This window comes from Desmodus rotundus, chromosome 5 (genome assembly GCF_022682495.2).
Source record: "Desmodus rotundus isolate HL8 chromosome 5, HLdesRot8A.1, whole genome shotgun sequence".
Classification (NCBI taxonomy): domain Eukaryota; kingdom Metazoa; phylum Chordata; class Mammalia; order Chiroptera; family Phyllostomidae; genus Desmodus; species Desmodus rotundus.
Window position 1 is genome coordinate 44,325,147 of NC_071391.1, and position 27,916 is coordinate 44,353,062.

General features: G+C 38.6%; 2 protein-coding genes and 1 pseudogene across 3 annotated transcripts; 1 reads left to right on the forward strand and 2 right to left on the reverse strand.

Annotated features, from left to right (window-relative positions):
- Positions 1–3,743: 3,743 nt before the first annotated feature.
- On the forward strand, positions 3,744–27,797 carry LOC128781108 (olfactory receptor 52Z1P-like; annotated as a pseudogene).
- LOC128781109 (olfactory receptor 51V1-like) lies at positions 8,040–9,026 on the reverse strand. The gene has a single exon (XM_053925663.2). The coding sequence runs from the start codon at positions 9,024–9,026 to the stop codon at positions 8,079–8,081; it is 948 nt and encodes a 315-aa protein (XP_053781638.1). The 3' UTR covers positions 8,040–8,078.
- LOC112300147 (olfactory receptor 51A4) lies at positions 13,479–17,835 on the reverse strand. Of its 2 annotated transcripts, none has more exons than XM_053925661.1 (2): positions 17,559–17,835; positions 13,479–14,575 (listed from the first exon to the last, which is right to left on the reverse strand). In XM_053925661.1, exon 2 carries the CDS (start codon positions 14,528–14,530, stop codon positions 13,586–13,588), a length of 945 nt encoding a protein of 314 aa, XP_053781636.1. In that variant the 5' UTR covers positions 14,531–14,575; positions 17,559–17,835; the 3' UTR covers positions 13,479–13,585. The 2 variants fall into 2 exon arrangements, with proteins under 2 accessions (XP_053781636.1, XP_053781637.1); XM_053925662.1 differs by lacking the exon at positions 17,559–17,835 and adding an exon at positions 15,827–15,853.
- Positions 27,798–27,916: the final 119 nt, after the last annotated feature.

Sequence of the window (27,916 nt, forward strand, 5' to 3'; positions counted from 1 at the left end):
CTCCTTTCTTGCTAACTGGCTTCCTGGGCTCAGGGCAGTTCACCACTGGATCTCTATCCCTGCCTTTATCATTTACCTGTCCATTCTTTTTGGCAATGGCACACTTCTCTTCCTTATTCAGAATGACCACAGTCTCCTGGCCCATGTGCTACTTGCTGGCATGCTGGCAGGTACAGACTTTAGGATGACACTAACGACAATGACCACAGTCCCGGGTGTCCTGTTGTGGGACAAGAAGAAAATTGTCCAGCATGCCTCTTTCACTCAATCCTATTTTATACATACCTTGAACTTAGTCATATATATCCATACAAACAGAATTTGTGGTGAAACTGAGGGGAGAGTCTTATGTCATTTGTGTTTGTCACCTAAAAACTGAAATACTATACTCAGTCCATTTAGCACAGTTTAAGTAGGACACTGCTTATCCACTGAAGACTTGGGTGAAGAGTAGGTAACTCAAGCTATGGCATTCTAGAGATGTATGGGGTGGGGGTGACCCTAACAGAAAGAAGGCGGTTGGCGAGGCTATGCTTGTGAGAGCATGTGGAAGATCCACGTTGTGCTTCTCTCTGTGAACAGGCTATATTTATAAATAACGTGTGTGTGAGTGTGTGCCAGTCTGCTCATAAGTGCTCTGATGTCTGTAGAGTTGTTGACTCCTTTGAGTTTGTAGCAGTCTGCTCCTCTATAATGCACCTGGATATCTCTATTTACTTCTCTGAATCTCAGTGAGTGTTTATCATAGTAAGTAGTCAGTAAATATTTCAGAGGTAAGTTAATATATATCCATTAACCAAAACTTATTAAGTGCCTAATATGTTCTAGGTCTTAGAGTAAGTAGTGGAGAAACAAAGGTAAACAAAATATTCCCTAACTTACCCTGGCTGGTGTAGCTCAGTGGATTGAGTGTGGGCCTGCGAACCAAAGGGCCACCAGTTTGATTCCCAGTCAGGGCACAAGCCTGGATTGCAGACCAGGTCCCCAGTAGGGGGTGTGCCAGGGGCAACCAAATGTTGACATTTCTCTCCCTCTCTTTCTCCTTCCCTTCCTCTCTTTCTAAAAAGAAACAAATAAAATCTTTTAAAAATATTCCTTAACTTAAAGGTTTGTATAATCTAGTTGGAAAGACGTGCAAATACAGAATCGATATATGTAGAAATGAGCTATAAGAAAATTCAGCTTGTTAATTGGGAGCCTTTAGAATCATAGAAAAGATGGTCAGCTCACGCTGCCAGGGGCAGATAAAAGGAGTTGACCAATATGTTATGACTTTAAAGGAGAAAAATGTATCAGAAATTCTCTTTCCATATCTCATCAGCTTGTTGTCATATGGAACAGACAGATGCAACAAATAAATGTTTGAAGTAATATTTATGCTGGTGAGGTACTTCTAACTAAATCTGTCTTTGAGTGCTGAAAATTCATTCACTAGTCTATCGTTCAATATGAATTGAGGTAGAAATCTATACATGAGAAGGAATTGAAGAGAGGGAAACAGAATAAAGATGACAAAGACCTGATAATCATAGAAATGGAAAAAGGAATTAGAAGAACTAAAATTTATGGACAGAAAATTAGTTTGGTAGATAACTCTTCTGTATAAAGAAACACTTCTGTATTTTGAATGAAAAATACTCCCTATCTTGCATTCTTTTATATAAAATAACTAAAATCTACTCTATAAGTTAGAAGGATGTACATTTTTAGATTAATATGGGAAAGACATTGTTATCAATCAGAGGTGTACACTAATGGAACAAGCTATCTCATACATTACTCACCAATGAAATGTCCCAGAAAAAGCAACTAAATCATTTACTAGAATTTTAAAGACTATATAAACCTCTAAATTTTCTATGAACACTAAGTCTCTCAAATTATTCATTACCTAACTTATCTGCAATATTTTATACGAGGGTCTGTATAATGATCCAGTAAAAAAAAAAAATCACTCTACATTACTGGGGATTTGCAACTTTGAGATTGTTGTCTTTCTTAGGATAGTCCCTGCTTTTTATCTACCTGATAAAATAGCATTCCAAAGCATACCTCAAATAAATAATAACAATGTATTCTCTTCTCTTAAATTTCCATTAAACTTTGTTTTTATAGAAGAAACTTTCTTTTGGAATATATATACCAAATGAGTATCACATGGAGTACTTATCTATGAAAACTACAACCTAGCCTTCTAATCACTTCTAGATTAACCTCATTTTAGCATGTGTGGGAAAAGCGAGGTTTATTTTACAACCACAGGCAAGTCTGTCTGTTGGCACATGGCTCTCACAAGCTTTGGGTCAGAGATCTCCTTGGCATACTGCTGGTCACCACACGGCTGTAGAATGAGTGACTTCTTTTAAGTTACTTTTGCACACTGCTCTCTGGCAGGGACTAAATTTCTCTGAACCTTATCAGAGAAAGACCAGTGTTTAACTCTCAACAACATAATCTCATTCTTTCATTCCCACCTCTTCCCATAGGTGAGATCATGTCCTTGCTCCAAGTCCCCACACCCTTAATATACAAAGCAGAATGATTGAAAGATAGTATTAAAAACATTACTACTAATAGTAATAATAATACAATTATTATGTCTGACACTATGCACAAGGCACTGTTCATGGAGAAACTCATGAAATGTGCACAATAACTCTGTGACTCAGGTACTAATGTTACCCTCTTTGTACAGGTGTGGAGACTGAAGCACACAAACACTAAGTAATGTCCCAAGATGAAGTAGCTAGAAAGTAGCAGAAAGGAAATTTCAACCCAGTCTCTTTCCTGCTATGAAATAATAATTAATGAGAAAACATTTTCAAAGTCTCAGTTATTTGATCTGAAATAAAATATAGTTTGAAGTAAGAGAGACTAGATTCAGCCAAATACTTTGGTGTCTATTAATCTTTTGACAACTTAAGTCTTAATCATAATAAGCACAATAAATAATGCTTCATTATGCCTGTGATTTTACAATAGATTCTCATATTGTAACATTTATAGGGTTCTTACTTTATGCTGGGCACTATACTAATACCACCGATGCACTAGATAACTAAGGTCTAATTTAAACAGCAGAAGGCAAACACTTTTATACACATTTCATACTGGAGAACTTCAGACTCAGAGAAGTTAATTAAATTGCATAATGTCCTGTGTAGATGGCATTCAAACTGCAGTTGGTTTAAATTTAGATATCTGCCTCATACATGTGACAATATTTTTCTATTTAAAAATTATTTTCTGATGAATATGCGGATATAGAAACAGAGAGAGGCAGAATCTACTTCCCCAAAAGTCTCAAAATTAAGCTGAGCAGTTGACAGAGACTTGCAGGGTAGTGAGGATAACACAAGGGGGCGGCAAAGTTGAACTTCTACTGGGGATCCACCTTCAACACCCCAACCCCTTCCCTTATTCCAGCACACACACAGAGCCCTGAACATTAACATACTATACTAACCTCTAGGCTTTTTGTTTATGAATGAATAAATGGATGAAAGCAATGATGAATGAATTAATGAACAGATGAATAAATAAAATAAATACTTAATTTCATGATTATTTAAAATCGTGAAATATATTTAAAATATGTCTCAGATCTGGCACACCTGGCCTTGGTTAATTTATCAGTGCCTAGGTTAGATTCTGATATCAACGTCAACCAAAAGATTTGAAAATAATTTCTGATCCACAATTCATGCTTCATAAATGATTGGACTAAGAAGACTCAGGAGCCTCTTAATAAGGAATGGACACTAATATCTCTTATTTTTCCTGGTCTGAGTCCCCAGCTTCTCAGCATGTTCAGTCCCACTCCTACTGCAATGGGTGTTGGAGGTAGACAAGAGAACTGAACTTGGTAGATGATGGAGAAGAGTATGTCGACCTCAAGGACACAGCCCAAAACTTCTCAAGTCTTCTCTAATGCTGAAGGTAGGCAAGGGTCACCTCTCTGATGGCTTCAGGGAACAAGATACGGACATTCCTGTGTTTCTTTTTCTTTTTTTGTTTTTTTGTAAAATGACATCTCTATTCTGGGGGCAATATTTTCCTTTAGATAGTGGCCTATTGGGACTACTAGTTCTTTGAAGAGATTTCTATCTGAGGACAGCTGAAGAGGGAATATAGGACCCCAGTCCCCACTACTTCTGTTTTAAGATCTTTTTGGGTGTAAGATTAAATTCTGACCTCTATCCTAACCGAACCCTAGTTCCATTTTTGGAACATTAACTCTATATTGTCTACTGTCTACTACCCCTCAGGTGGTATCAGACATTTGTCAATAAAATACTCTTTAAAGCTTTTCTTTGACTTTCTATCATGTATCCATCATATGCCGAGGTGCTATACATGTGTTATCACAATAATTTGGGTAGTTTTATAATATTTATACTATTGATAAAAAGGTGAGGCCTGGAGTTGATAGCTTTTATTTTCTGAATTCATAATGGCTTTCTTTTTTATTCACCATAATGCAACTTTTCCAGACACTAGCAATTTGAATTTGCACATACATTTTTCCCACTGAGCCACTGAAGCAAGAGAAATAGGGAAACATTGAAAGAGTAAGTTTCTCAATGGTTCCTTGCCTGTTATACAAAAGAAGCACCAGTTGCCTGAACAGGTTTGGATGAGGTGGCACATGGTGCAATGCCCTTGCCGTAACTTCAGAACAGAGAGCTTTGGGGGCTCAGGCACACCAAGGGGAATACAGAGTAACATACACCTCTGACTGTTTTTCTTTTTTTTTAAGGGGGATTGTATCTATAGCCTGAGATTATAATCATGAGCCTTTTTCTTCTCTCCTACTGAGCATCCAGGTCAGAATGATATGGCCTGTCCTGGGCCTGTGTGAGGCTGACTCACTCCAAGGCCCAGCACTGGGACGGGGTCCTGTCAGGGCTCAGATAGCACAATCTGCAGGGCCAGGACCCGGGAGGGGCAACCTCTCCCTCCCAGCCCCTGAGCAGGGTTTGCTTATTTATGTATCATATGCTATGTTGACCTCTAAAGAAGTAACCTGGAGTCTGCCCAGCCCCGGCTGTGGCATGGAAATGACCTAAAGTATTTTAGATGCCATCTGTTCCTCCTTTCAAGAAGAGCAGTTACAGGCAAGTGTCCTGAGCAGTCAGTCAGGAACTTTGAGTCCTCATGTGGGCATTTCCATGGCGAATTCAATGGTACTGAGAAAGTCCCCACCCTTCTCTCAGCTCAGCTTCCTCTTCTCTAAGCAGTAGACTGGAATCTATGGACCTTCTCCCCACATAGAATTTCTATTGATTAAATTCATCAGCTCTGTCAGCTCTTAAACTGGGACTGTCACTGACCCAAATATTCCTGAACAAGCAGATGTTCCTTGGTCCTCTCATTCAGCTGTGACATTCTCTTCTTCTGCCAGGCCCACTGGGGGCTAGATGTGTGAAGAGATGTCCCTTTCACCCATGTTCTTATACACATTAGGAAAGAACTTGACACCCTCCTCACATAGCCATCCCTGCTAATTCATTTCAGAGATTCAAACCTTTTGCTTCAGGGAAACCTTAGGCATTAAGAGCAATGGTTCAAAGCACAATCTCTGGAGCCAGACTGCCTGAGTGGCAGGCTCCTAAGCACCTCTTACTAGCTGTATGTCTGTTTTTTCATCTGTCAAATAGGATTTTACCATCCTCATAAGATTATTGTGGCATTGAATGAGTTAACAGATCCAGTTTAAAATGGTGACACATATGCTAAATACACTAGAAATATTTGCTTTTATTGTATTTGACTGCAGTCATTCTTGCTACAGCCTCAAATTATTTCATTCCACACTTTGCATCAGTTCATTTATAAAAGTAATAATAAAAATAACTGAAGTTATGTGCCAGGCACTGTAATAAGCATTTGAACAAGTTACACCATTTAATTTATTTCTCCAAGGTCAGGAAGAAGGGGTGTGGTTGGCTTGGCGGATTCAAGGACTGTGGCTCTCTGCTTCACATGTCAGCAGTATTCGTTACAATGCGCACGATTTGGGTTTAACAAACGTGGGAGTGATCTCATGTGAAAGGCTATCTTCTGAAACAGAGATTCGAGTTACGCTATGTGACAGGATTAAAGGGCTTTTATTTTTGTAAGAACTTTGTGACAATTAAGCTGACTCACAAAAACAAGGGCTCAGTGGAAAAGCCATGAACTTTTCCTGACTAAAGTGTTTCACCTGTGATTGTATGAATATGACGGGTGTTTCAGAGAGGAATTTTACCCTAAGTGAGTTTGATCTTGACGAATTCCTAAGGCTCACATAGCTCTGTGAAGACCTATGCCATTCTATGTTATTCTCTGCTTTCCTGTCATGTGCACACTTAGGAACCCATGAGAGAGGTCTCTCCCCACACTTTTTGATTGGATTAATCACATAATCAACTGATGTGTTGAAATGAATGGGACAGGGTTAAGGGATGATAAAATCTATTATGTGTTAAGACATTTTATATTCTAAAGTGCAATCAAGTAAACTACTGCTTTTTAGTGTGTCATATCTCCTTCTGTCCTCACGCTGACTTCATAAGACAGGTACAATTACTATCTTTGTTTTTGATGGCAAGGCTAAGTTCAGAGGAGTCAAGGCATTTGCCTAAGGTCAGACATACAAGGGGTGATGCTAGTGCTTGGACCCAGGTCAGACACTGAATTTACTGCTCATAGCCCTTTGCTGCCCTGCTGAGGAGCATTTGATGGATGGAACTGGGAAACCCGGGGAACTGGGCTGTGCGGGAAGGAGGTGGAAATGGAGACATTAATAAGTATAGCTGTGAGAGCAGGAGTCTCTCAGAGCTTGGACTTAGGAAACATTGTGACTCAGCAAACACAGGGCCCCCTCAGGGACTTTGGGAGCTGGTATGTCAGATGTGTCTATCAGAGGTGCAGGGAGGGCAGGGCCAGGGCTAACTGCCAGCTATCAGGACCCAGAAGGTCTATAGGTCTGTAGGCTCAGATAAGGGGTCAGGACCAGTTGACAGCTCTGGGTGGAGCCCATGAGTCTCAGGGGAGATAGATTGTGAATTCCAGGGTGAGCGTGGGAAAGGGTAGAGAGGCAGAGCACAGCAGCAATTTACATTCTCCTATTCCATGAGACTTCCCATTAACTAGGGGCAATGCCTTAACTCCTCTGAGCTCAGTCTCATTAGCTATAAAAGAAGGATAAAAATTGAATCTATCTCATGGGGTTACTGTAAGGATCCAAAGGTACACACTGTCTTAACCAGTGACAGCAATTCAGGCCAGAGCTAGAGGCTTCCTAGGGACCAGAGGTCTCAAAGCAGAAGATAGGTTCTAGCAAATAACACCAACCACTGTTTAAATGTAGAGACAGACTCAAAGTCCAATATTTAATTTAGCCATGGCCCGAGGTGTTGTGCAACAGAAGCCTTCTTCTCCCCCAGTAAGACCATCTTCCCATATGCTGTGCTCAAAGTCCAGAGCTTAGCTTAAAGAGCTGAAGCACCTGAAGCCACAGGGCACTGATAAACACAGCCTACGGCAATTTTGGAGTAGAAATAAGACTTTTTAAATCATCCAAAGAGTCCAGTCTCCCTGTGATGCTTACTCTGTTACATTGTCATGTGGCAAAACCAGATAGCATGGGTGATGGCTAAACAATAAACAAGAATGTTGCCTAGAATAGTAAAAATGGACTAAGACAATTATTGATACCTTAGGAATTACCTGAAGGACATTAACTTGTAAAATTAACATTTTCCATATTGGGTGAATGCAAAACTGTCCTCACTCAAGTGACCATAGCACAACATAAATCTTAATAGCTAACATGCCTGATACATTAGTATGATTCTCAGCTCATTATATACCTATATGTATGTACATATAGGTATATAATGATTTATACAATTGACCACAATATAACCCATGTCAATGTCACTGAATTATGATGGCTGTGGGAAAAATTGAAAGTATTTGCAACATATACAACATTATCCAAATAGAAGTCATTAAATTTATTTTTGATTATACACCAATTCTTACCCTTTTGATCTCCACTTGTTGACTTTTAAATATATGCACATTTGACCTCAACACATTTCTCTTAAGTAAAACAGTCTCTGGACTCTGCTTCGTATTTGCTGGGTCTTGATGCTATAAATAATGGGGTTCATCAAGGGAGGGAAAAGGATGTAGATGTTGCCCATGAACACATGAACCAAAGGTGAGAGGTGTTTCCCAAAGCGATGCACCATGGTCAGACCAATGATTGGGATGTAGAAAACTGAAACAGCACAGATGTGTGATACACAGGTCTGCAAGGACTTGACTCCCTCCTCCTGTGATGCAATAGCTAGGACTGCATGCAAGATCATGACATAGGACACTAGTATGAGCACTGCATCCAACAGCAGGTTGGCGATCACCAGGGCCAGACCACAGATGCTGTTGAAGCGGATATCTGAGCAGGCCATCCGAATTAAGTCTTGGTGCAGGCAGAAAGAGTGAGAAAGGATGTGGGGATGGCAATAATTTAGGAACTTTAGGCGAATGATGACCAGAGGTATGAGTAAAGTACTTCTACATAAGATTGCCACCCCAATTTTCATGATTTTGTCATTAGTTAGGATGGAGGAGTAGCGCAATGGGTGGCAAATGGCAATATAGCGATCAAAAGCCATGGCGAGGAGGACAGAGGACTCCATAAAGGACAAACCGTGGATAAAATAGGACTGGGCAATGCAGGCATCCAGGCTGACTTCCTGACTTAGTCCCCACAGGATCCCCAGCACTGTGTGCACTGTGGACAGCCCCATGCCCAGGTCAGTGAGGGCCAGCATGGCCAGGAGGTAGAACATGGGCTGGTGCAGGCTTGGCTCAGTCCGGATCACATGCAGCACCAGGCAGTGCCCTGAGAGAACCATAGCATAGATGATGGAAAAAGGGATGGAGAACCAGAGATAGTTGACTTCTAGGCCAGGGAAACCAGTCAGAATAAATGCAGAACTATTGTATTTTGAGATGGAGATAGCAGACATTAAGAGAGAATTTAAAAATTTTGAGAGATGTGGCAAATTAGATCACTTTATGATCCTCTACTTTCTAGTAAGGTTTGTCTGATTTTGAAAATAAAATAAATAATATAAAATAAAATAAAATTCCCTTTAATTTTATAAACTCGCAAAAATAGAAACCCGATTTTTTATCCTTTAGGGTAAAAATCCCGTCTTTAGACATACATTTTTCCACTGCTGGCAACAAGGCATCTGAAAAAAATGGCTTATCTCCATTTCATTTAGCTCTTTTTCTGGAGTTTGATCTGATCTTTCATTTGGGCATGTTGCATTTTGACAGCCTCCCTGTGTTTGTTTCTATGTATTAGGTAGAGCTGATTTGACTCTGTGTCTTGGTAGTGTGGTCTAATGTAGTAGGTGTCCTATAAAGTTCAGTGGCACAGCTTCCCTTATCAAGGTGCACCCTTCATGTGGGATGCATATACTCTCCTCCTGTAGTTGAGTCTTGGTTGCTGTTGGCAGATCAATGGGAGGGGTTTACCCAGGTCAGTCAGCTTCAAGGATTGGCTGTTACCACTTATCACCAACCTCTGCCCTCTGTGGAGTATTCACGGTGTAGGGGCAGGGTGGTGGTGCTCTGATGTGGTCTGTAGCTGTCCACTGGGTGCACTGGACCTGGGTTTCCTGGGTGGGGCAGGCCAAGGTCAGTCCCCACCTATATTTTGTCCAGGGCCACCTTGCCTGTGTTATAAAGCAAACTGAAGTAGCTGCTACTTGTGCTGGACTTGGATATTTCCAGGTGAAGCTACGAATCTAGGCTGACTAGTGCCATGCTTAGGACTCACTGAGGCTGGCTGTTGCTTGTTTGAGAGGATTTAGGAAGTTGTGAAATAAGAGCCAAGACCAGCCATTCATATGGATAAACATCTTGGGTGGGCCCATAATTTGGGTGGGACAGAGTCTCTGGGAATCTCCAAGGCGAGTCAAATGGTGTTAGCCATGTTGGTGGAGTCTCAGATATGGCACCAGCTTGCCAGCTCTGTTGGGGGAGGGTTTAGAAAAGGGACAATGGTCTCTGCTGGCCTTGATGCCTGACACTTCAGTTCTTCCTCATGTGCTACTGGTGCCTTTCAAGCTGCTATCCTGGTGCTGGATCTCAGAAGGAGTGAGTTTGAGAAAGTGAGTCTGTCTGTGCGTTCTTTAAAAAGAATTGCTTGGGGATCCAGAAGTTTCTTCTGCTGACTCAATCCTTGCTGGGTTTTTTGCAGCCAGAAGTTGTGGGGACTTATCTCCCTGGCGCTGGAACCCTGGGCTGTAGGGCCCGGTGTGGAGCTGGGACTCCTCACTCCTGAGATATGCTTCCTGAATTTTCATCCATTATGCATGGATGAGAGACCAGCCCACTCTGCATCTGCACCCCTCCTACCAGTCTCGATGGATTCAGTTTCTTTTATTCCATAGTTGTCAAACTTCCATTCAACTCTATTTATGACAGTGATGGTTGTTCTATATTTTAGTTGTAATTTTGATGTGGTTGTGTGAAGAGGTGAGCCATGTCTGCCTTTGCTGCCCTTTTGACCAGATGTCCTGAGCACAGGCCCAAGCCGCATCTGCTCCGGCCCTGCACTGCTGTTACTGCAGAGTTAGGACCTGGTGCTGGGATGATTTGGCTCAGATATACTTTTTTTTTAGGACATTGATTGTAACTCTCATTGGACATTAACATATGAATTTGATTTGGCTTAGTAAATGTGTTTTTTAAATTTTTTCTTTAGATTCACATACATAAAAATAACCATTTAAAAGTGTACATTTCATTGACATTTAGTACATTCACAATGTTGTACAGTCATCACTTTTATCTAGTTCCAAGATATATTTGCCCCTGCAAAATAAAAAATCACACCCATTAAAGAGTTGCTTAGCATTCTCATTTCTACCAGTCCTGGCAACCACCAATGACCTTTATGTTTCTGTGCATTTAACTGTTCTGAATATGTCATATAAATGAAATAATACAATGTGAGATGTTTTGTCTCTGGTTTTTTCACTTACAGTAACGTTTTGGAGGACTGTCTGTGTTATAGCATCTATCAGTACTTCATTTTTATAGCGGAATAAAATTCTGTTGTGTGTATATACCACAATTTTTTATCCATTCACCCACTGAATGATAGTTCAACTTTAAGCTTTATGATAAACTTTCAGAGAATGAGCAACTTTCAGTTTCCAATATCTAAGAACACTGAATGAAACTATTGACCTTCCTTAATTATCAGATGTTCCTTTGCATAGACTATGTAGAAATTTATCATAACAAGATAATTTTCTCCTTGTGTTAGCTAATTTTGGTTTGACTTTTGTTTTCCAAAAGATGATTGTCAACTGCCTTGTCCCTACAGTCTTTCAATTTAAATATTTCAAGTTGTTCCTTAAAAAAGACAAAATAAAAATACATATATTCCATATCGACTTCCACATACACAGTTGAACCTTGACCAGCATGGTTTTGAACTGCATGGGTCCAGCTACATGCAAATTTTTGCATACATATGTACAGTATTGTAAATATATTTGCTCTTCATGATGATTTTTCTTTGTGACATTTGTTTTTCTCTAGGTTACTTTATGATAAGAATATACTATATACTACATATACATTTCAAAATATATCTTTATCAACTACCTATGTTCCTTGTAAAGCTTCTGGCCAACAGTAGCTATTAGTAAAGTTATGGTGGAGTGAAAAGTTATATATGAATTTTCAACAGAGCAGGAAGCCAGTGTCTCTAACCCTTGAGTTTTTTGAAGGTCAGCCCTACTCTCCAATCAAGGGTAAAGCTACACATTTTGGCAATATTCTTCTTAGGCCTCAGTTTTTATAAGCATGAAATACAAAGTGGACTTAGGAACATGATATCTGCAGGAATAAAGATGAGAGTTTAAGTCCTACTTTTACAACTAGCAGCTTTCTTGGGCACTATAGTCTTTATTCACATATCAATTGACAATAAAAATACTATATCTTTAAAAAAACAAATATATGCTGGAATTAGGGAATTCATAGTGTGTCTAATGTAAAAAAACATAAATAAAAATAAAATTCAGTTAAATATTATAATTAATTAAATAAAGGGGATTCAAGGACACCTATGTGTGCATATGTGTATGTATATATTTACGTGTGTATATATACATACACACACACATATATATACACTTATATCTGGGGGAAAATCCGATTTATCAGAATTTATGTATTCTTTTATATAAAATGTAAAGATTTTATTTATTTTTTTAATTTATATATTTTTATTGTATTTTTTCCATTAGTATTTAGTCCCCTTATATCCTCCTACCCCACAATTGCCACAAAAAATGTGATTTTTTAAACCAGAGTCTAATCATATTTTATTGAAGAGATACAGACAAATGATTTAGTATCTTTTAACTGCCTTCTTTCTTTTGAAATAAAGCTAATAAAACACCTCCCTTGATTTAAGAAAGGCTACTTTTAGTAATGTAATTAAAGTTTATAGCTTTAGATAGACATTAAATTACTCATTTTCTTTCTTTCTTCAATAATAAAGTATTTAAAAAATTTCCCTTGCTTGTTTTAGCTACATTTAATGTGCAAAATCATACTGTTATAGGTACGAATGAGTGTTACTTCTCAGTTGATATATTTATTAATTTATCCATTTATTCATCAATATGTATTTATTGTACACAATCTTACAGATATTTCATAAGGCCCGGAAGATGCAATGGCAAAGACAATAATGATCCTTGACTGTCATTTGACAGTAGTTATATTAGCAGGTAACAAGAGTTGTGATCGTGAAATGCAACTATGTCCATAAATGTTCATTCATTTATTGAAGAAGACAATTAGAATTTACTCTGGCACTGAATACCAGAGTTTCAGAATAAAATAACACACTGTCTTCTCACAGCAATTCTTAATTTATTGAGGAAGATAGACATGAAGATGTAAGTAAAACAGTGTAGTATTATAATACAATTATCTATGGGGCAGTAGAAAGTGCCAATTCTACTAACATGTTAGAAACATTCATAATGAAAAATGTTTTATGTAAGATTGGTGATGAAATTTGAAATGAAACAATTAGTAAAAACTTAGAGTAATGTGAAGGCTGGTATATTTGTATAAAAATGTATTGAATCATCTAGTTTGAGAAGAGGCAATCTGTAGCTGGAGCTGAGGTTCGAGAGAAGAGCAGGAATAAGAAAATAAAGAGTTTTCTAAAACATGTTAATAACTTGACCTTTATCACATAATTAACTGTAAATCATTTAACTACTTAAATTTAAATGTTTAAATAGAGAAGAAACATAAAAATCATTTCAGGATGATCCCTGATGCAATACTGTGGATGATGAATTGGATTAAGACAGTATCCAAAATACTATCATCTTCTTCACAGACCAGAAAAAATAGCTCCAATCTCACAAAACCATACTGTTAAATGATGACACATTTCTAAGAGGGAAGCTGACAGATAAAAGGAGAACAAGATTCAGGGCATTGTTTTTGCTAAGGCCATACTTGACTATTTGAACTAGTTTCTCCTGCCCTTAAATATCTTGCGTATGGCAGACCTTATCTGTTTAGTTTTTAGGCTATAAATTAAGGGGTTAAGGACAGGGGTCAAGAAGAGGAAGAGATTGGCCATGGTGACATGGAGAAGAGGAGATGTGAATGTACCAAACCTATGAATTAGAGCCAGCACAATAAGTGGCACATAAAAAATGCATACAGTGAAAATGTGGGAAACACAAGTGTTAAGGGCCTTGAACTGGCCATCGTCAGAGGCAATACCCAGCACTGTTCTCAGAATCAGGATGTATGAAATGACAATGAAGATAAAGTCAACTCCAAAGGAGCAGAGGACAAGAAACAACCCATAGATCATGTTGACTCTGACAGGGCCACAGGCCAGCTTCATAACATCAGGGTGATAGCAGTAACAGTGAGATAGAGTAATATCTTTGCAGAAGGACAATCGCTTGAGCAGGATTGGCAAGGGCGTCATTAATACCACACCCCTAACCAAGGCTGCAAGCCCCATCCCAATAATCCGAGGAGGGGTTAAGACCGCAGTGTAGTGCAGTGGGTTTCGAATAGCTACAAATCGATCAAACGCCATGGCCAGTAGGATGGCTGACTCCATGGAGGAGAAGGTATGGATGAAGAACATCTGCATTAGGCAAGAGTGGAACTCAATCTCTCTGTGATTTAGGAGGAAGACATTGAGCACTGTAGGTAGGGTTGATAAAGACAGACCCATATCTGTGGCTGCCAGCATGGACAGAAAGATATACTGAGGCTCATGAAGACTAAGGGTGGTTTTGATAACGAAGAGGATGGTGAGGTTCCCTAAGAGGGCAATTACATACATGACACACAGTGGGATAGAGATCCACATCTGTACAGCCTCCAGTCCAGGAATGCCTATTAGAAGAAGAGTGGGTGGCTGGAACCAGCTATTGTTTATAAACCCCATAAAGATATTTCTTGAAATCCAGTGCAGGTCAGCTTCTAAATGTTCCTATTGAAAGAAAAATATACATTTTAAAACAGGAGGACATAGTGCATGGGACTCCTCTGGACAGTGCTAATCCTGGGCGTCTTTACATCAAGGATTGATTTTAAGAACATTTCCAAACCTATCTGAATAACTACCTGAAATTAAGGCAATAGGTAACTGCTTTTGAATTGTTAGAGCTACTGGAGTTCTTTTGGCTTATCACACTCTAATCATTGATCAAGTAACAATGAAAACTATGGATGTAATTTTGTTTTTATCCAATGTTTAGAAAAATTTTATTCTCAGAACATTTCCTATTTCTTTATTTATGTTTGCATCTACTTTTATTTTTAGTCACCTTAGCTGAACCTCTAAAATAAGTTTCTACACTTACTCCATATCAACATCACCCCTGTAAACATACAAGCATCTGGAAATCTAGACAATTTTCCTGTTATATATGCACAGAAATAAAGCACAGGACATTACAATAACCCACATAAACCCCAAGGCATTATAAAATTTGTATGATAGCATTTTTTAAATTAATTTCTGGGTTGTTTGATATGTCTTTTTAAAATATTATATTGAATTTTCAAAATACAAGAAAATGATAAAATCAACAAAGTGGATATTGTCATTACTTCTCGGCCAGTACTAGGATAGTATCAAACAATAACAAATAATTTCTTAAACATAATTCAAAATATCTCTATTCAATATAGAAATATATGTGGTGAATAATAAATTCCAATTTTCAGTAAATACCTTAAAATAGTGTAATTAAAGGAAAGGGTATTAGAACTTAAGCCTTATAAGAAAAGTAGAAAGGTATTATATATGATTAATTAAATATAGTTTGATTTAAATCTTTTGTTTAAAATTGCAAGCAGAAACAAAAGAGTGATGTAACTACATTTGAAGATGAGGGATTGGGAAGAAGGGAAGTAATATAACTAACCTTATCTAGATAAACATGAAATAAAAATTTGATATCTTTATAAAATCATGGTACTTAAAAATATGAGTATTTAAAAATATTCCAAAAATAAGAACACAAAAAGAAAAATTAAGAATTAGTGAAAGATTTCTTCTTAAACAGCTACAAACAGGGAAGATTAGAATAAAAGATTAATATGTTTTGCTCTCAGCCAAAATTGGAAATATGCAGTTTTAAAATTATGTAAATGTAAAAAAGAAGACATTATCTTTTCACAGATGTAAGTATATCTTTGAAGACTAAATCCCAGATGAGTCACAATGCACACCTACCCATCTACTGATGTATAGACATAACTGGTTCAGTCATCCATGCACATGGTCGTGGCAGTGAACGTCTTCTATAGTCAAAAAGATTCGTGCGTAGTATGCCTAGTAAAGAGTGTTTTACAAAGCATGTGTTTTTAGCTGATTTACTGAGTTAGCTCCTCATAAGCAGTGCTCCTAATAGGAAGGTCAACTTCTTAAGGACTTAGAATACTAAGCTTTATTTAATTTTTTTTAGCTGTTCATGTGGAGTATGAGAGTCACTCATGTTGAATAAAAAAAAAAAAGAAAGAACTATCATGGTTTATACTAGACTGGGGCATCCAAATATACTCACATTCAGTCACTCAGCACACTGCATTCCATACAACTCTCTTATGAACATAACATTCTGACCTACCACAATGCACCATGTACTTCATTTAGACATACACAAATACATACATTACAGATTTTTATATACACATATAACCAACTTTTCTCTCTTTGCTTTAACTATCTCCCAGAGTATTTTGGATTCATCCTCCTGTACTTTATACATGTCACTTTTCTTTCCCTTGTGTTTTTGGCACCAATCCAATCAGTACGACCACCAAAAGCACTGATGCCACCATCAACACAGCTGTAGCCACCCATGTAAAACTCAACTATATACTCAGTTCATATTGTTGCCCATCATTTTTAATACTTCTGGGTCCTACATGCCTAGCCCTTTTCAATGAGAATGTCTTTTGTTTCAACTAACTTAATTTTTTTTCTAATCACATTCTACTCTAGCCAGGTTGTTGCTTAATACCACCATGTAATACTTAATCATTTCCACCTCAGAATATTTGTACATCTCCTGATGGAATCTCAAATGGGATCATGCTTTATCTCAATTGATAGTAAGTAAATTCATTGATTAAAAATCAGTTTACATCCAACATTTTATACACTTTCTATGACTAATTCATATTAGAAAAATGTCTCCAGCTATTAAATCCTTACAGATTATATTGCTTTTATCTTAACATTTGTCACTTACTACATATGGTTTGATATTATCTCCAACTTTTACCTGAACAAGTTTTCCTTATCCAATTTGACTTTAAATGCCTTTAAAATTTGAATTTCACCCTTCACACATCACATAGTAAAAAGAGTCTAACACTGTTTGGACATGGAAGGAACGTAATAAATTTTGCCCAAGCAATTAAATTACATATTTAGAGATTCCCACTGTAGCATATAGTTGCCAACATTTAGCAAATATTTGAAACTCACCAGTGATCAAGGCTCCCTTTTAAACTTTGATATAAAGATATTTTGGCAGGATAATTCTCCCCACTGGGGTTTATTTTAGAACTGAAAACTAGATTTCACTAAATTTGAAGAGAGAGCAAGAAAGATGTATAATCAGGTAGAGAATATAAATTCCAGTGTTTATCATTCTGTTCAATTTCCAGTTGTCCTTGTATTGGGTTTCTGTTTATCTGTGCTGAATTACCCATCCTAGCCAGAAAGATATTTTACAGACTATTTCTGGAGAGTCAAAAGAAATTTAACTAGTCTAATTAAGTATATCTTACTTTCAACCTCCTGAAAAATCTTTTCAAGACACATAATTTCTTCAGTCTTGCCCCAGAGCCCCAAACAAAGATTTGGTTTCTCACATATGTACTACGAATTCCCATCAGTTAACCTTGAACTCTGTAACACTTTTCTTTGCTCTTGCATTGAGGTTCTGTGGTCTTACCTTTTCTCAACTCTTCACTTTGTTTCGTTTCTAAGGACACTGAGGTTCCATGACTGTCATTCTGAGTCTAAGGAAAATTGCTGTTAAGCAACTCTTAAAGATGGTCTCAACTATTATTTTAAAGAAAACAGCTCCAACAGTTATTTTTATGTGTGTGCAATCCCTCCATGAAACCAGCCACCTCAGTATGGGTTGACAAGTGACTTCAGCAGCACAATTCTTCTCTTTTAGTTTCACCCTCCTTGGCATAAACAGAGAATAGGTAGTCTCTTTTAAGATGTTAGAAACCTCTCAGAAAGGTACCTGTCCAGCACCTGAGTTATTTATTGCAACAGAGAATCTTCGATGGAAGGTGCCAGAAGGAGGTTATCAAGTATTCCCATGACATAGAGGTTTTAATGAATTACACATGGGATGTCACAAAAACAAATTGTTTGGAGGTAAGGGCATACCAAATTTGCTTTTCTCAACACTCCAGAGCCCTTATAATTAATCACACATTCAAACATGAAACCAGTTGTATTGCTACTGTTCACTATAAGTATGTGATGAGCTTCTTTAGAAATGATTTTTCCTAAGTGACCCGTAACTATCCATATTTAGTTTTGGTCATTTTAGAGGTAAATCATTTGAAAATGTAATTCTCTACATTCTTTTTGAGATGCTTAATGCTGGGAAGTATTCTTCTCATTACCATTGTGCATGTCCATTATTATATTGTCTCACAATATTGTGATGCTGTAAATTTTTGAGAAATATAGAATAATTTACATTAGATTGAGTTAGCATGGCTTCATTTTGTTTTTCTCCCCCTTTTCTTTCTGTAAAGCTGTTAGTTGTAAGCAACTTTTCTCTATTTTAAGGACTTTATTAAGTTTTTGATGTGTTTGTAACTTTTTTCTCTGCTCTCAAAGTTTTAACCTTTATTTCTTACTTTACTAGGAAGCCTATAATAGTACCGAGTACATAGAAGGTGTTCAGCATATATCAATGTAGAATAAATGGTGCTGGAGACTTTTGCCTTTGGTCAAAATGGACTAAGAGAGATTGAATTTATCTTCCAATCAAAAACAACCAAAGTAATTAGATAAAATGTATAAAGCAATATTTTTCAAGACAATGCACATCTGGAAACAAAGAACTATGATCCCTGAGAGAGAGAGATCAAGACGTACAAAATAAGCACAAAACATAAATCCTGCAATTGGCTCAGCTTACTGCTTAGAGAGATTTTCCAGGCCATGGTAGCAGATACCCAGACAGAGCCCATGAACTCCCTGAGTTGAAAAACAATGACTGAGAACCAAAGGAGACCAAAGATTCTAAACTTCATTGGACAGAGTACTGGAGAATAGAGAACCAGCTGCACAAAGAGAGAGTTTTGAAAGTTTGCAGAGGTTCCCTACAGAGGTTCTGACACCAATTACAATGTGGGGGACAGGGAGGCTTCCCACACCACCACGGAGCAATTATCCAACAATTCAACTCAATTCTTGTGGGAGAACTCCATCCCTCAGAGCTCTCCCAACTGCCATCAATGAGAATAAGTTGTCCCAGACACAATATTGTTCTGGCAGGAAAGGGGGTGGTGATTCCCTCTAGTGGGGAATGCCCAGAGCCCTTCTCCCAAATGGCTTTTATTGGGAATGGTATGTGTAGGTGTATACAGCATATATGCACAGTTCATCAATCAATATCAAAAGGCTATAGTCATTCAAAAACAGATATTATATATAGACAACAATTGAAGGAACACAGAGTTTTGTCATAGGTCAGGGTCTGTGAGACATGCTGACGCCAGATGGTCTTTAAGACGTGTTTCATGAGATAAGGAGTTTACTCCTTATGCCTTGAACTTAAACATCCGGTTCATATCAACAGGTCTATGCTAGGCAGAGCAAACTTCAAAGGATAAAATGTACATTTCAGGCCTGATTGCCATGGGAACCCTCAATGTTAGAATTGGCCATGCCTGCCACCTGTGTTATCTAGTTTCCCAGGGAGACTTACTAGCCCCTTACAGAGCTTGCTCTTGCAAGGCTACAGTCTCCAAAACCACACATAGTGGTCCCCAACAAATTCTGACACTTTCTACCTGGAAATAAAACTAGATTTCATAGATTAAGAGTTCAGTCCCATAAGACCTTCTTGCACTTAAGGTTTCAAATGCAAGCCCAGGTGTTATCTGTGCTTCTTACCAACTGAGCACAGATCGGAGCTTTCCACAGTCATTCCCCCACCCCCCACAGATTTAATGCAGACACCAATCGCAAGTCCAGGTTGATGCTTGTCTTTCTGACTGACTGGTTATAAAGGACAAGTTCCTATTACCCCCTCCTTGGATTCAATTAATTTGCTTGAACAGTTCACAGAACTCAGGAAACCTGCTTACTTATTAGATTACCAATTTATTCTTTAAAAAAAAAGAATATGAATCACCAGTCAGATGAACAGATACATAAGTCAAGTCTCCAAACAAAGGAGCTTCTGCCTTTGTGGAGTTGGGGCCCCACACAGTGGCATATGGGAGTGTTCTGGTTCTCTAACCTGGAAGTTCTCCAAACCCATATTTGGGTTTTTATGAAGGCTTCCTTCATTACATATGCATGACAGATTAAAACATTAATCACTGGTAACTGATTCAATCTCTAGCCCCTCTCCCCAGAAATCAGGGGTAGAACTTAAAGTCCCACCCTTTGAATAGAGGTTGGTTTCCCTGACAGACAGCCCCCATCTTTAGATGCTTTCAGAAAGTCACCTAATTAACATAAACACAGTTTTAGTGGAAAAATGGGCTTGTTATGAATAACAAGCAACACTCATTTTATGTTTATGACTCTGAAGTGATTTCAGGAGCTGGGGACAAGAGACCAAATATAACAGATGTTCCCATTGTTCTTATCACTCAGGAATATTTAAGGGTTTGGGAAGCTGTGAGGCAGGAACCATGAGTAGAAATAAAATGTATGAAAAATATATTTGGTCATCTGAAAAAACAAATTTTTATATATATATATATATGTATCACACTATTGCAACTTCCCTCAAATATTTGCCAGCCTACTGATCGTGCATGTGAGTAAAAAAACTGACTAAAGCCAAAGAAATGACCATAAAAGTAAAAGAGAAATACCCCAATATTAACATATAGCCTGCATAATGCATGTTTCCAACTATGCATATGAAATAACTCATAGTTAAAAGGGGATTAGGCAAAACATTTAGAAAGATGAAAGTCCCAGTAGCTGGTAGTGTAACAGGGTGCAGGCAAGACAGTGGCCTAAATAGTGATTTGTAATAGGGTACAGAACTCAAGGTGTCCAGGAAATATTAGAAAAATATATATAGGATGTCCTCACCCCCACAAGTCAGAGCTTGGGGGATGGGACACATGGAGCAGGGCCATTCAGAGCTGTTTTGTATAGCAACAGCTCTGCAGCTAACCTCTGGCATGGTCATTTAACATATCTATAAACTTTAACTGGTTTCATGGATATGTTAAGTAGCTGTGGCCAAGCTTTGAGCCTGGGAGGTGGAAGTGACTTCCACCCAAGAAGTAACTGGGAGTCAACTCCTCCTGGTTACAGTGCCTACATGAGACTTTGGAGAAGATTGGCTTCATGCCATGGGGTCACACCTGCCCAGACTTACTGTGGCAGCCCAGTAAAGCTGGAAGAATATGGGAACGCTGGCAAGTGTAACTGATTGTGGGAGGAGTTAGAAATGGGGCTGCAGAGGAAGACTGGCTTTGGGATTTAAATCCAGGTGTGGCAGCCATACCCAAGCGAGAACCACGCAGCTTTGGCAGAGTGGGGACCCCGTGGCTGCAACACAGCTGTTGGTGCCGGGAGCCTGAATCACGGATTTCCACTTCTTTTCCTGAGATATGGTACCCTGGACTGGGCAGAGGGGAGAAGGAAGGACTGTGTGCATCTGTGGGTATTCTAAAGGACTTTAGTATTTCAATGAAGACATTAAGTCATTACTCTAAGTCTGTATGTCTGTATAACTTTTAAATAATACTTTCTTTCCTTTTCACCAATCTCTGGCATTGAGAGGCATTTTTCCTGTGGCAGCGGTCAAAGCTAGTAGGTGAGGGGGACCCCCAGACAGAAAGTGGGGGTTCTTTCGGTGATACTATATCATTCACTGCCCCCCGCCCCCGGTCTGTTCTGTAACAGTAGTATTAGTAATTAGTTTTAGGTTAAATGTTGTCTGGTCATGCCTGACAAATATTAAACAGAAGACCTAAAAGATCAAACTTTTCAGGTAATTTAAATGTGTTATTGAAACAAAATTTAAGAATCTTTACAGCGGGTTCCAGTGAAGATGGCAGCAGGTAAATGCAGTGTTCAAATGCTCCCTCAACCACATCAGAATTGTAACTATACTGCGGAACAACCATCTCTCAGAAGCCACCTGCAATCTAGCTGAACAGAAGTCCTACATCTATAGATATAAAGAAGAAGTAACACTGAGACTGGTAGGAGGAGCGGAGACAAGGAATGGGCTAGTCCCACCCCCATAAGTGGCAGGGAAAAAATCTGCAGGAATATATCTCTTGTTACAGAGAAAGCTGTAGAACCAGCCTCCGAGGCAGCAATGGGGCCCAGACTAAGGAGACGCAGCCTATCTGTGGGGCCTCAGTGAGTCTGCAGCTGTAGAACAGAGGAGTTCATAAGCACCTGGTATTCCATAGTGGACAGTAGGCTACTGCTGAGTTTAGAAGGTGTCCCATGTTTCTCAGGTTTTAGATTAGACACATTTCTGGTACGGAACAAAGGACCTGTGACTTTTTCCTGCCATATATACCCTTGTAGCATGTGCCCAAGGCCATGGCTTGAACAGATCCAAGGGTGAACGTGGAGGCACATCCTGTGCTTGAGAAATGATTTTTATTATCTTATTGATTGAAATGTCTGGCTACCTGGCCAGATCACGTTCTTTTGGATCAATAAAGTGTTAGTTGGGGGGGGTATGTATGACTCCTGAAATAGCCAATCTCTATGAAGAAGAATTATTTCAGAAAGAAAATTGAGGTGTTTTTAAAATGAGGTCAGCAGAAGAAAAGGGCCTGGGGTTTTGTTGTCTTAACTATAGCATGATTTCCTGTAAGTGGAGAGAGATCACTGAATTTTCATTTTTAGTTATTTTTATTATTTTTCAGGTTCTACCTCACAGACTTGTGTATGATTTTCTTTACTGACTTTCTGCTTGCTTGCTAAATCTGTCTTTGGAACAACTGAGTTTGCTTCATTGCCTTGAAAACAGAAAAGAGGTTAAGACACAGGCTAGGTGTAGTGGGCGTAGAAGTCTGTTTCACAGCACAGCAAGAGCTGGAATGTCAGGAGGCTCTCTGGGAAGCTTCTGCTTCTTGCTTTTGTTAGAGTGCGGTTCTTATTTATCAGTTTGGGTCACAGTAGCATTATGGTGGTAAAGCAAATGGAAAGGATAAACTATGACATAAATTGAAAGCCAAGGGTATGAGAAAGATAGATATCAATCGTTGGAGAAAAGAAGGAGAAAAAAATCAAAGCAGAACATTTAGTGAAACTTCCTTCTTGGTAAGTAACACTGGTCACATTAGTGAAGGTCAAATATCTTTCACTAGAAATTAAAGTATAATGCTTGTCTTCCAAATTCTGCTTTTAATACAACAATTAGGAAGTGGAACTAAATAATTACAACAACACTGGAAATAATAATAAGAAAAATAGCACTGGAAAAAAGGCACAGAACTACGAAAATGTAATAGGAAGACAATACTATAATGGGATCAAGATCACCAAAGGAGAAGAAATTTTGAAGAAGGGGTTGCTCGCTGGTGGCAAATGAAACAGTGTCTTAAAGGCATGAGGTTTAGAGCAAGATGACCTGAGTTAATTTTTTTTTTAGATTTTCTTTATTTATTTTTAGAGAGGGGGAAGGGAGTGAAAAAGAAAGGGAGAGAAACTTCAATGCGTGGTTGCCTCTCATATGCCTCCTACTGGGGACCTGGCCCACAGCCCAGACATGTGCCCTGACTGGGAATGGAATTGGCCACCCTTTGGTTTGCAAGCCAGCACTCAATACACCGAGCTACACCATCCAGGATGATAACCTGGGTTTGAATTTGTGCTTGATTAGATGATAGCTGTGTGAACTTACACAGGTTTTTCAACCTACTCATGCCATAGTTGCTGAACATGTTAAATGGAGATCACACTAGCAGCCATTTTGCTCAGTTATTGTGATAAGTAGGTGGGATTTTGTGAGGATTAAATTGTATAAACTGGTTAACACAGGATATAGTTTATAAAAATGCTCAAAAATTAGTTTAAAATATAACAATATGACAGAACTAAATAATATTATTTAGATTAAAAAGCCCAGGCGAGTGAAGATTGTCACTATGATAAAATACACTATGTGTTTGAGATACAGCTAAGGAAGAGATTTAATACCTAGAACTCTTCTTTGCCTCATTCTTTTTGAATCTAATACATGGGCTTATAATAGAATTGAAATAAACAGCCTGAATTTTTAGAATTTTTTTTTGTTTGGTCTATAGTTTGTGTGTGTGTGGTCATTGTTGGCATCAGGATTATGTTGGTCTCATAAAATGTGTTTAAAATGTGTTAGGAAGTATTGCCTCTTCTTCAATTTTTTTTGGAAGAGTTTGAGAAGACTAGGTATCGAATCTTTTTTTCCACCCTGAACATGCCTTACCTTATCTGTTTTCACTGTTAAGGCCACGTTTCTGTTTCTGCTTTGGTCTGTTGCAAAAGCTTCCCAGAGTAACTCCTGGTAGCTGCCTTCCTTCCCATCAATCCATCTTGCTGTCTTTTAAACTATATTTACTCAATACAAATGTATTACACTTAAGATAAACTTATAGCTGATGCGGATCCCGGCCTGCAGGATCCATGTATCGTGGCAACAATAGACAAATTCACATGGACTACAGAAGTCCTGTGGAGAAAAAGGGACAGCGTGGCCGCTCTCTGAGTGAGAGAGAGGGCAGGAGGGCCAGAGAGTCCTACCCCTACCTGGACAGGCTTTTATTGCTTTTCCAGATGCATTACACCTAGGATGATCCTCATTTACTAAGCAGGATTGCTGTAGGTGATTACCTTTAACAGACAACAAAGGAAAGAATGTTGCTAATTACTTCAAAGAGAAGGATGTTATAGATCAAGGGGGAAAGTGGCTGAACTGGTTACACTCCATACTTGGGAGGTTTAGCACAGACTTTAGGAAGTTAAAGATACTCAGTAAACATTTGCTGCCTCAATTCAGAGTGAGGGAGTTTTAGCAAAAGCAAGTCTCACAGAAGCCTAGGTACAATGCAGGCCTGATTCCCCATGGGAGAACCTGTCCATGGGTGGGGGTCCTGTGTTCTGGACCTCGCTCCCCACTGGCTTTTCCGAGTGAGGTCTGGACTACATTTCCCACACATGGAGCTGTTCCCTATACATAGCCATCATGAAACTTAAGACTTATTGGTGAAGAATAATACAAAATATGTAATTAGAAAATGAATAGGTGTGTTATTGGGAAACAGAGAATGAAAAATAACCATACTGCTCATTAACAAGGTTTCTCTGAAAACATAAGTATTAATATTGATCATATTATGTCCTCCTTAAAACTTTGCTAAATATTAGAGACTCTGTAAAAATTGTGGAATAACAAATCAATTCTTAATATAGAACTAAACTAAACCTAAAGCCTTTAGCTTCACTTTTCAAACTGAATTTTCAAAGTACAATCTACTCTTTGGTCATATTCCTCATGTCTCTAAGATATCATATGTAGATGACTTGATTTTTACAGTGACTTACATTTCTCAATTTAACTTTTCAACTATCTGGATTGTTCATTCCAGAGTTAGCTCTTTGAATGTCTAAACTTTTTTACTGTTATTCAACAGACCGAATGACAGCAGCTTCAAGAACCTTTGCAACATCTCCCTAGTTAAAGGTAATGTCTTCTGTATTATACACATGTAATTGGATATCTCCTATCATCCTAATCCTGATTTGATCTGAGGTGTGCTATCATGTGTTCATGTTTCATGATTCTTGCTATGGCAGAATATTCTTGAAATAGAGAATATTCAGCTTTTATTGATTTCTTCTTTAGCACAGTATCACACACAGAGTGAGCTTAAAGAAATGTTCATTAACTTATTTAATTTTTGCATGTGTTTGCAACCTTTTTGTTATTTTGTTATATTGTGAGTTTCCTTTTCCTTTTCTCCAGTTATAAAATTCAAGTTTGAGCAGAAAAAGGATAAAAAAGGTAAGGGAAATATGAGAATTTGAACACAAGTAGGAAGAAATATACAGGAGGAAAAAGCAGTGCAGGGAGAGAGAATGGAGGGAGGGTGCAGTGAATGCTGAATTAGAAGGATGTTATAGGAGTGCTTGCTCTGTGCGGTAGTGGTTTAACTGAAACACACGCATAATGGAACCAGGCACAGAGAGAATGTGGTTCTAAACGCACATTAAGTGAATACAGCACTGTGTCAGCCAGGACTATCTAAGCTTCTCTTTCTCTTTTTTTCCAAGTTATTTTTATTTGATGATGAAAGCCTTCATATTAAATTAAAAGAATAATCATTGTTACTGATTTAGAGGTCTTGAGATCCTGAAACCATACCAGTAATCGGAACACATTATTTCTGGCATTCCAAGGAATAAAGTATGACTCACTGGAAATGACCAGTCAGGCAAGGGGGGAAACTGTGATGTGCAAGGACTTACAGGGGCTTTCATGTATGATGCTGAGTTGGTAAGTGTGACATATTGACTATAGTGCCTACACCAAGTCACAAAGCTATTAGATGTTGATTATGACTACAGTTATTACCATGATCATTACCAGTAGTAGTAGCAGTGTTGGCCCTATAATGTTGGTAACTTTCATATCAGTGAAGCCTATCTGACTTATTATCCTTGAATCACTACTGATTACCAATCTTTTCTTAAGAAAGTTAACTTTCAGGAACAACTATAAAGGACACATGGGCAAAACCAAGGGGGAAGTGGAATCAGGGTAGGGAGGTGGGGATGGCTGGGGTGGGGGGACAGTGGTGAGGAGGAAAAGGCGGACGACTGTACTTGAACAACAATAGAATAAAAACATTAAAAAAGAAAATTAACTTTACTGCAATGCCCAAATTTACATTTAACCTGATAAAAATAACTTCGATTCTTCTCTCTCAATCTCTCTCTCACTCTTGCTCTCTCTCTAGCTCTAGCTCTTCATCCAGGGTTCAATATCAGAGGACAGAGTGCAAAATGACCACTTCAAACCATGCCATCCTTAAAGACACCTGGCACAGCATGATCGGAATCCCAGGACTGGAAGATGAACACACATGGATCTCCATCCCTCTCTGTTCCATGTATACAGTTGCTCTTGTAGGCAACGCCCTTTTATTATTCCGGATCATTAAGCATAGTCCTCATGAACCCATAAACCTTTTCCTCTCTGTGTTGGCCCTGGTGGATATCTTTCTTTCCACAGTTACCACAGCAAAATGCTAACAATCTTCTGGTCCCAAGATGGGGGTATTTCATTGGTAGCTGTGTGTCCCAGATGTTTTTCCTCCCCTTCGTCTTTGTGGCAGAGTCTCCACATTGCTGACTATGGCATTTGACCCCTGTGCAGCCATCTGTTACCCACCAAGATATATAACACTACCATTCTAACCCTCTCAGCCATTAGAAAAATGGGTATTGCATATGTGATTAGGAAATTCCTCGTCTGCTTCCCCTTGGTTTTTCTGGTTTATCAGCTTGCTTACTGTGGGAAGCATTATTTGTCACCCATATTGTGAACTTATGGGCATTGCCAGGCTATCCTGTAATAGCATCAAAGTCAACATCTACTATGGAGTGATTGTGCCCGCATTTTCCACATGCCTGGATGTGGTGCTTGTCATCATCTCCCATGCCCTTGTACTCTGTACTGTGTTTAGAATCCCTTCCCACGAAGCTCCACCCAAGGCTCTGAGTTTTTGTGGCTCCCCTGTCAGTGTTATCCTACTATTCTCAACCCCAGCCTTACTTTTTCATTCTTTGCTCACCAATTCCAGAACCACAACATACCACTTCATGTACATATTCTTGCAATCTTTGTGTGGTGGTACCACCCACAGTCAACCTCATAATTTATGGTGTTAGGAACCAAGAATATTCAGGAGAAGTTTCTCTAGGTCTTTTCTTTGAGCAAGAATTTTTGATGCTGTAGACTGAACAGCTCAGTCTTCATTGTGTGTGTGTGTGTGTGTGTGTGCAGCTCCACTAATTGAAGGGTATCTACAATTATATTAAACATCTTAAATCATGCCAGTATTAAGAGAGAATAAG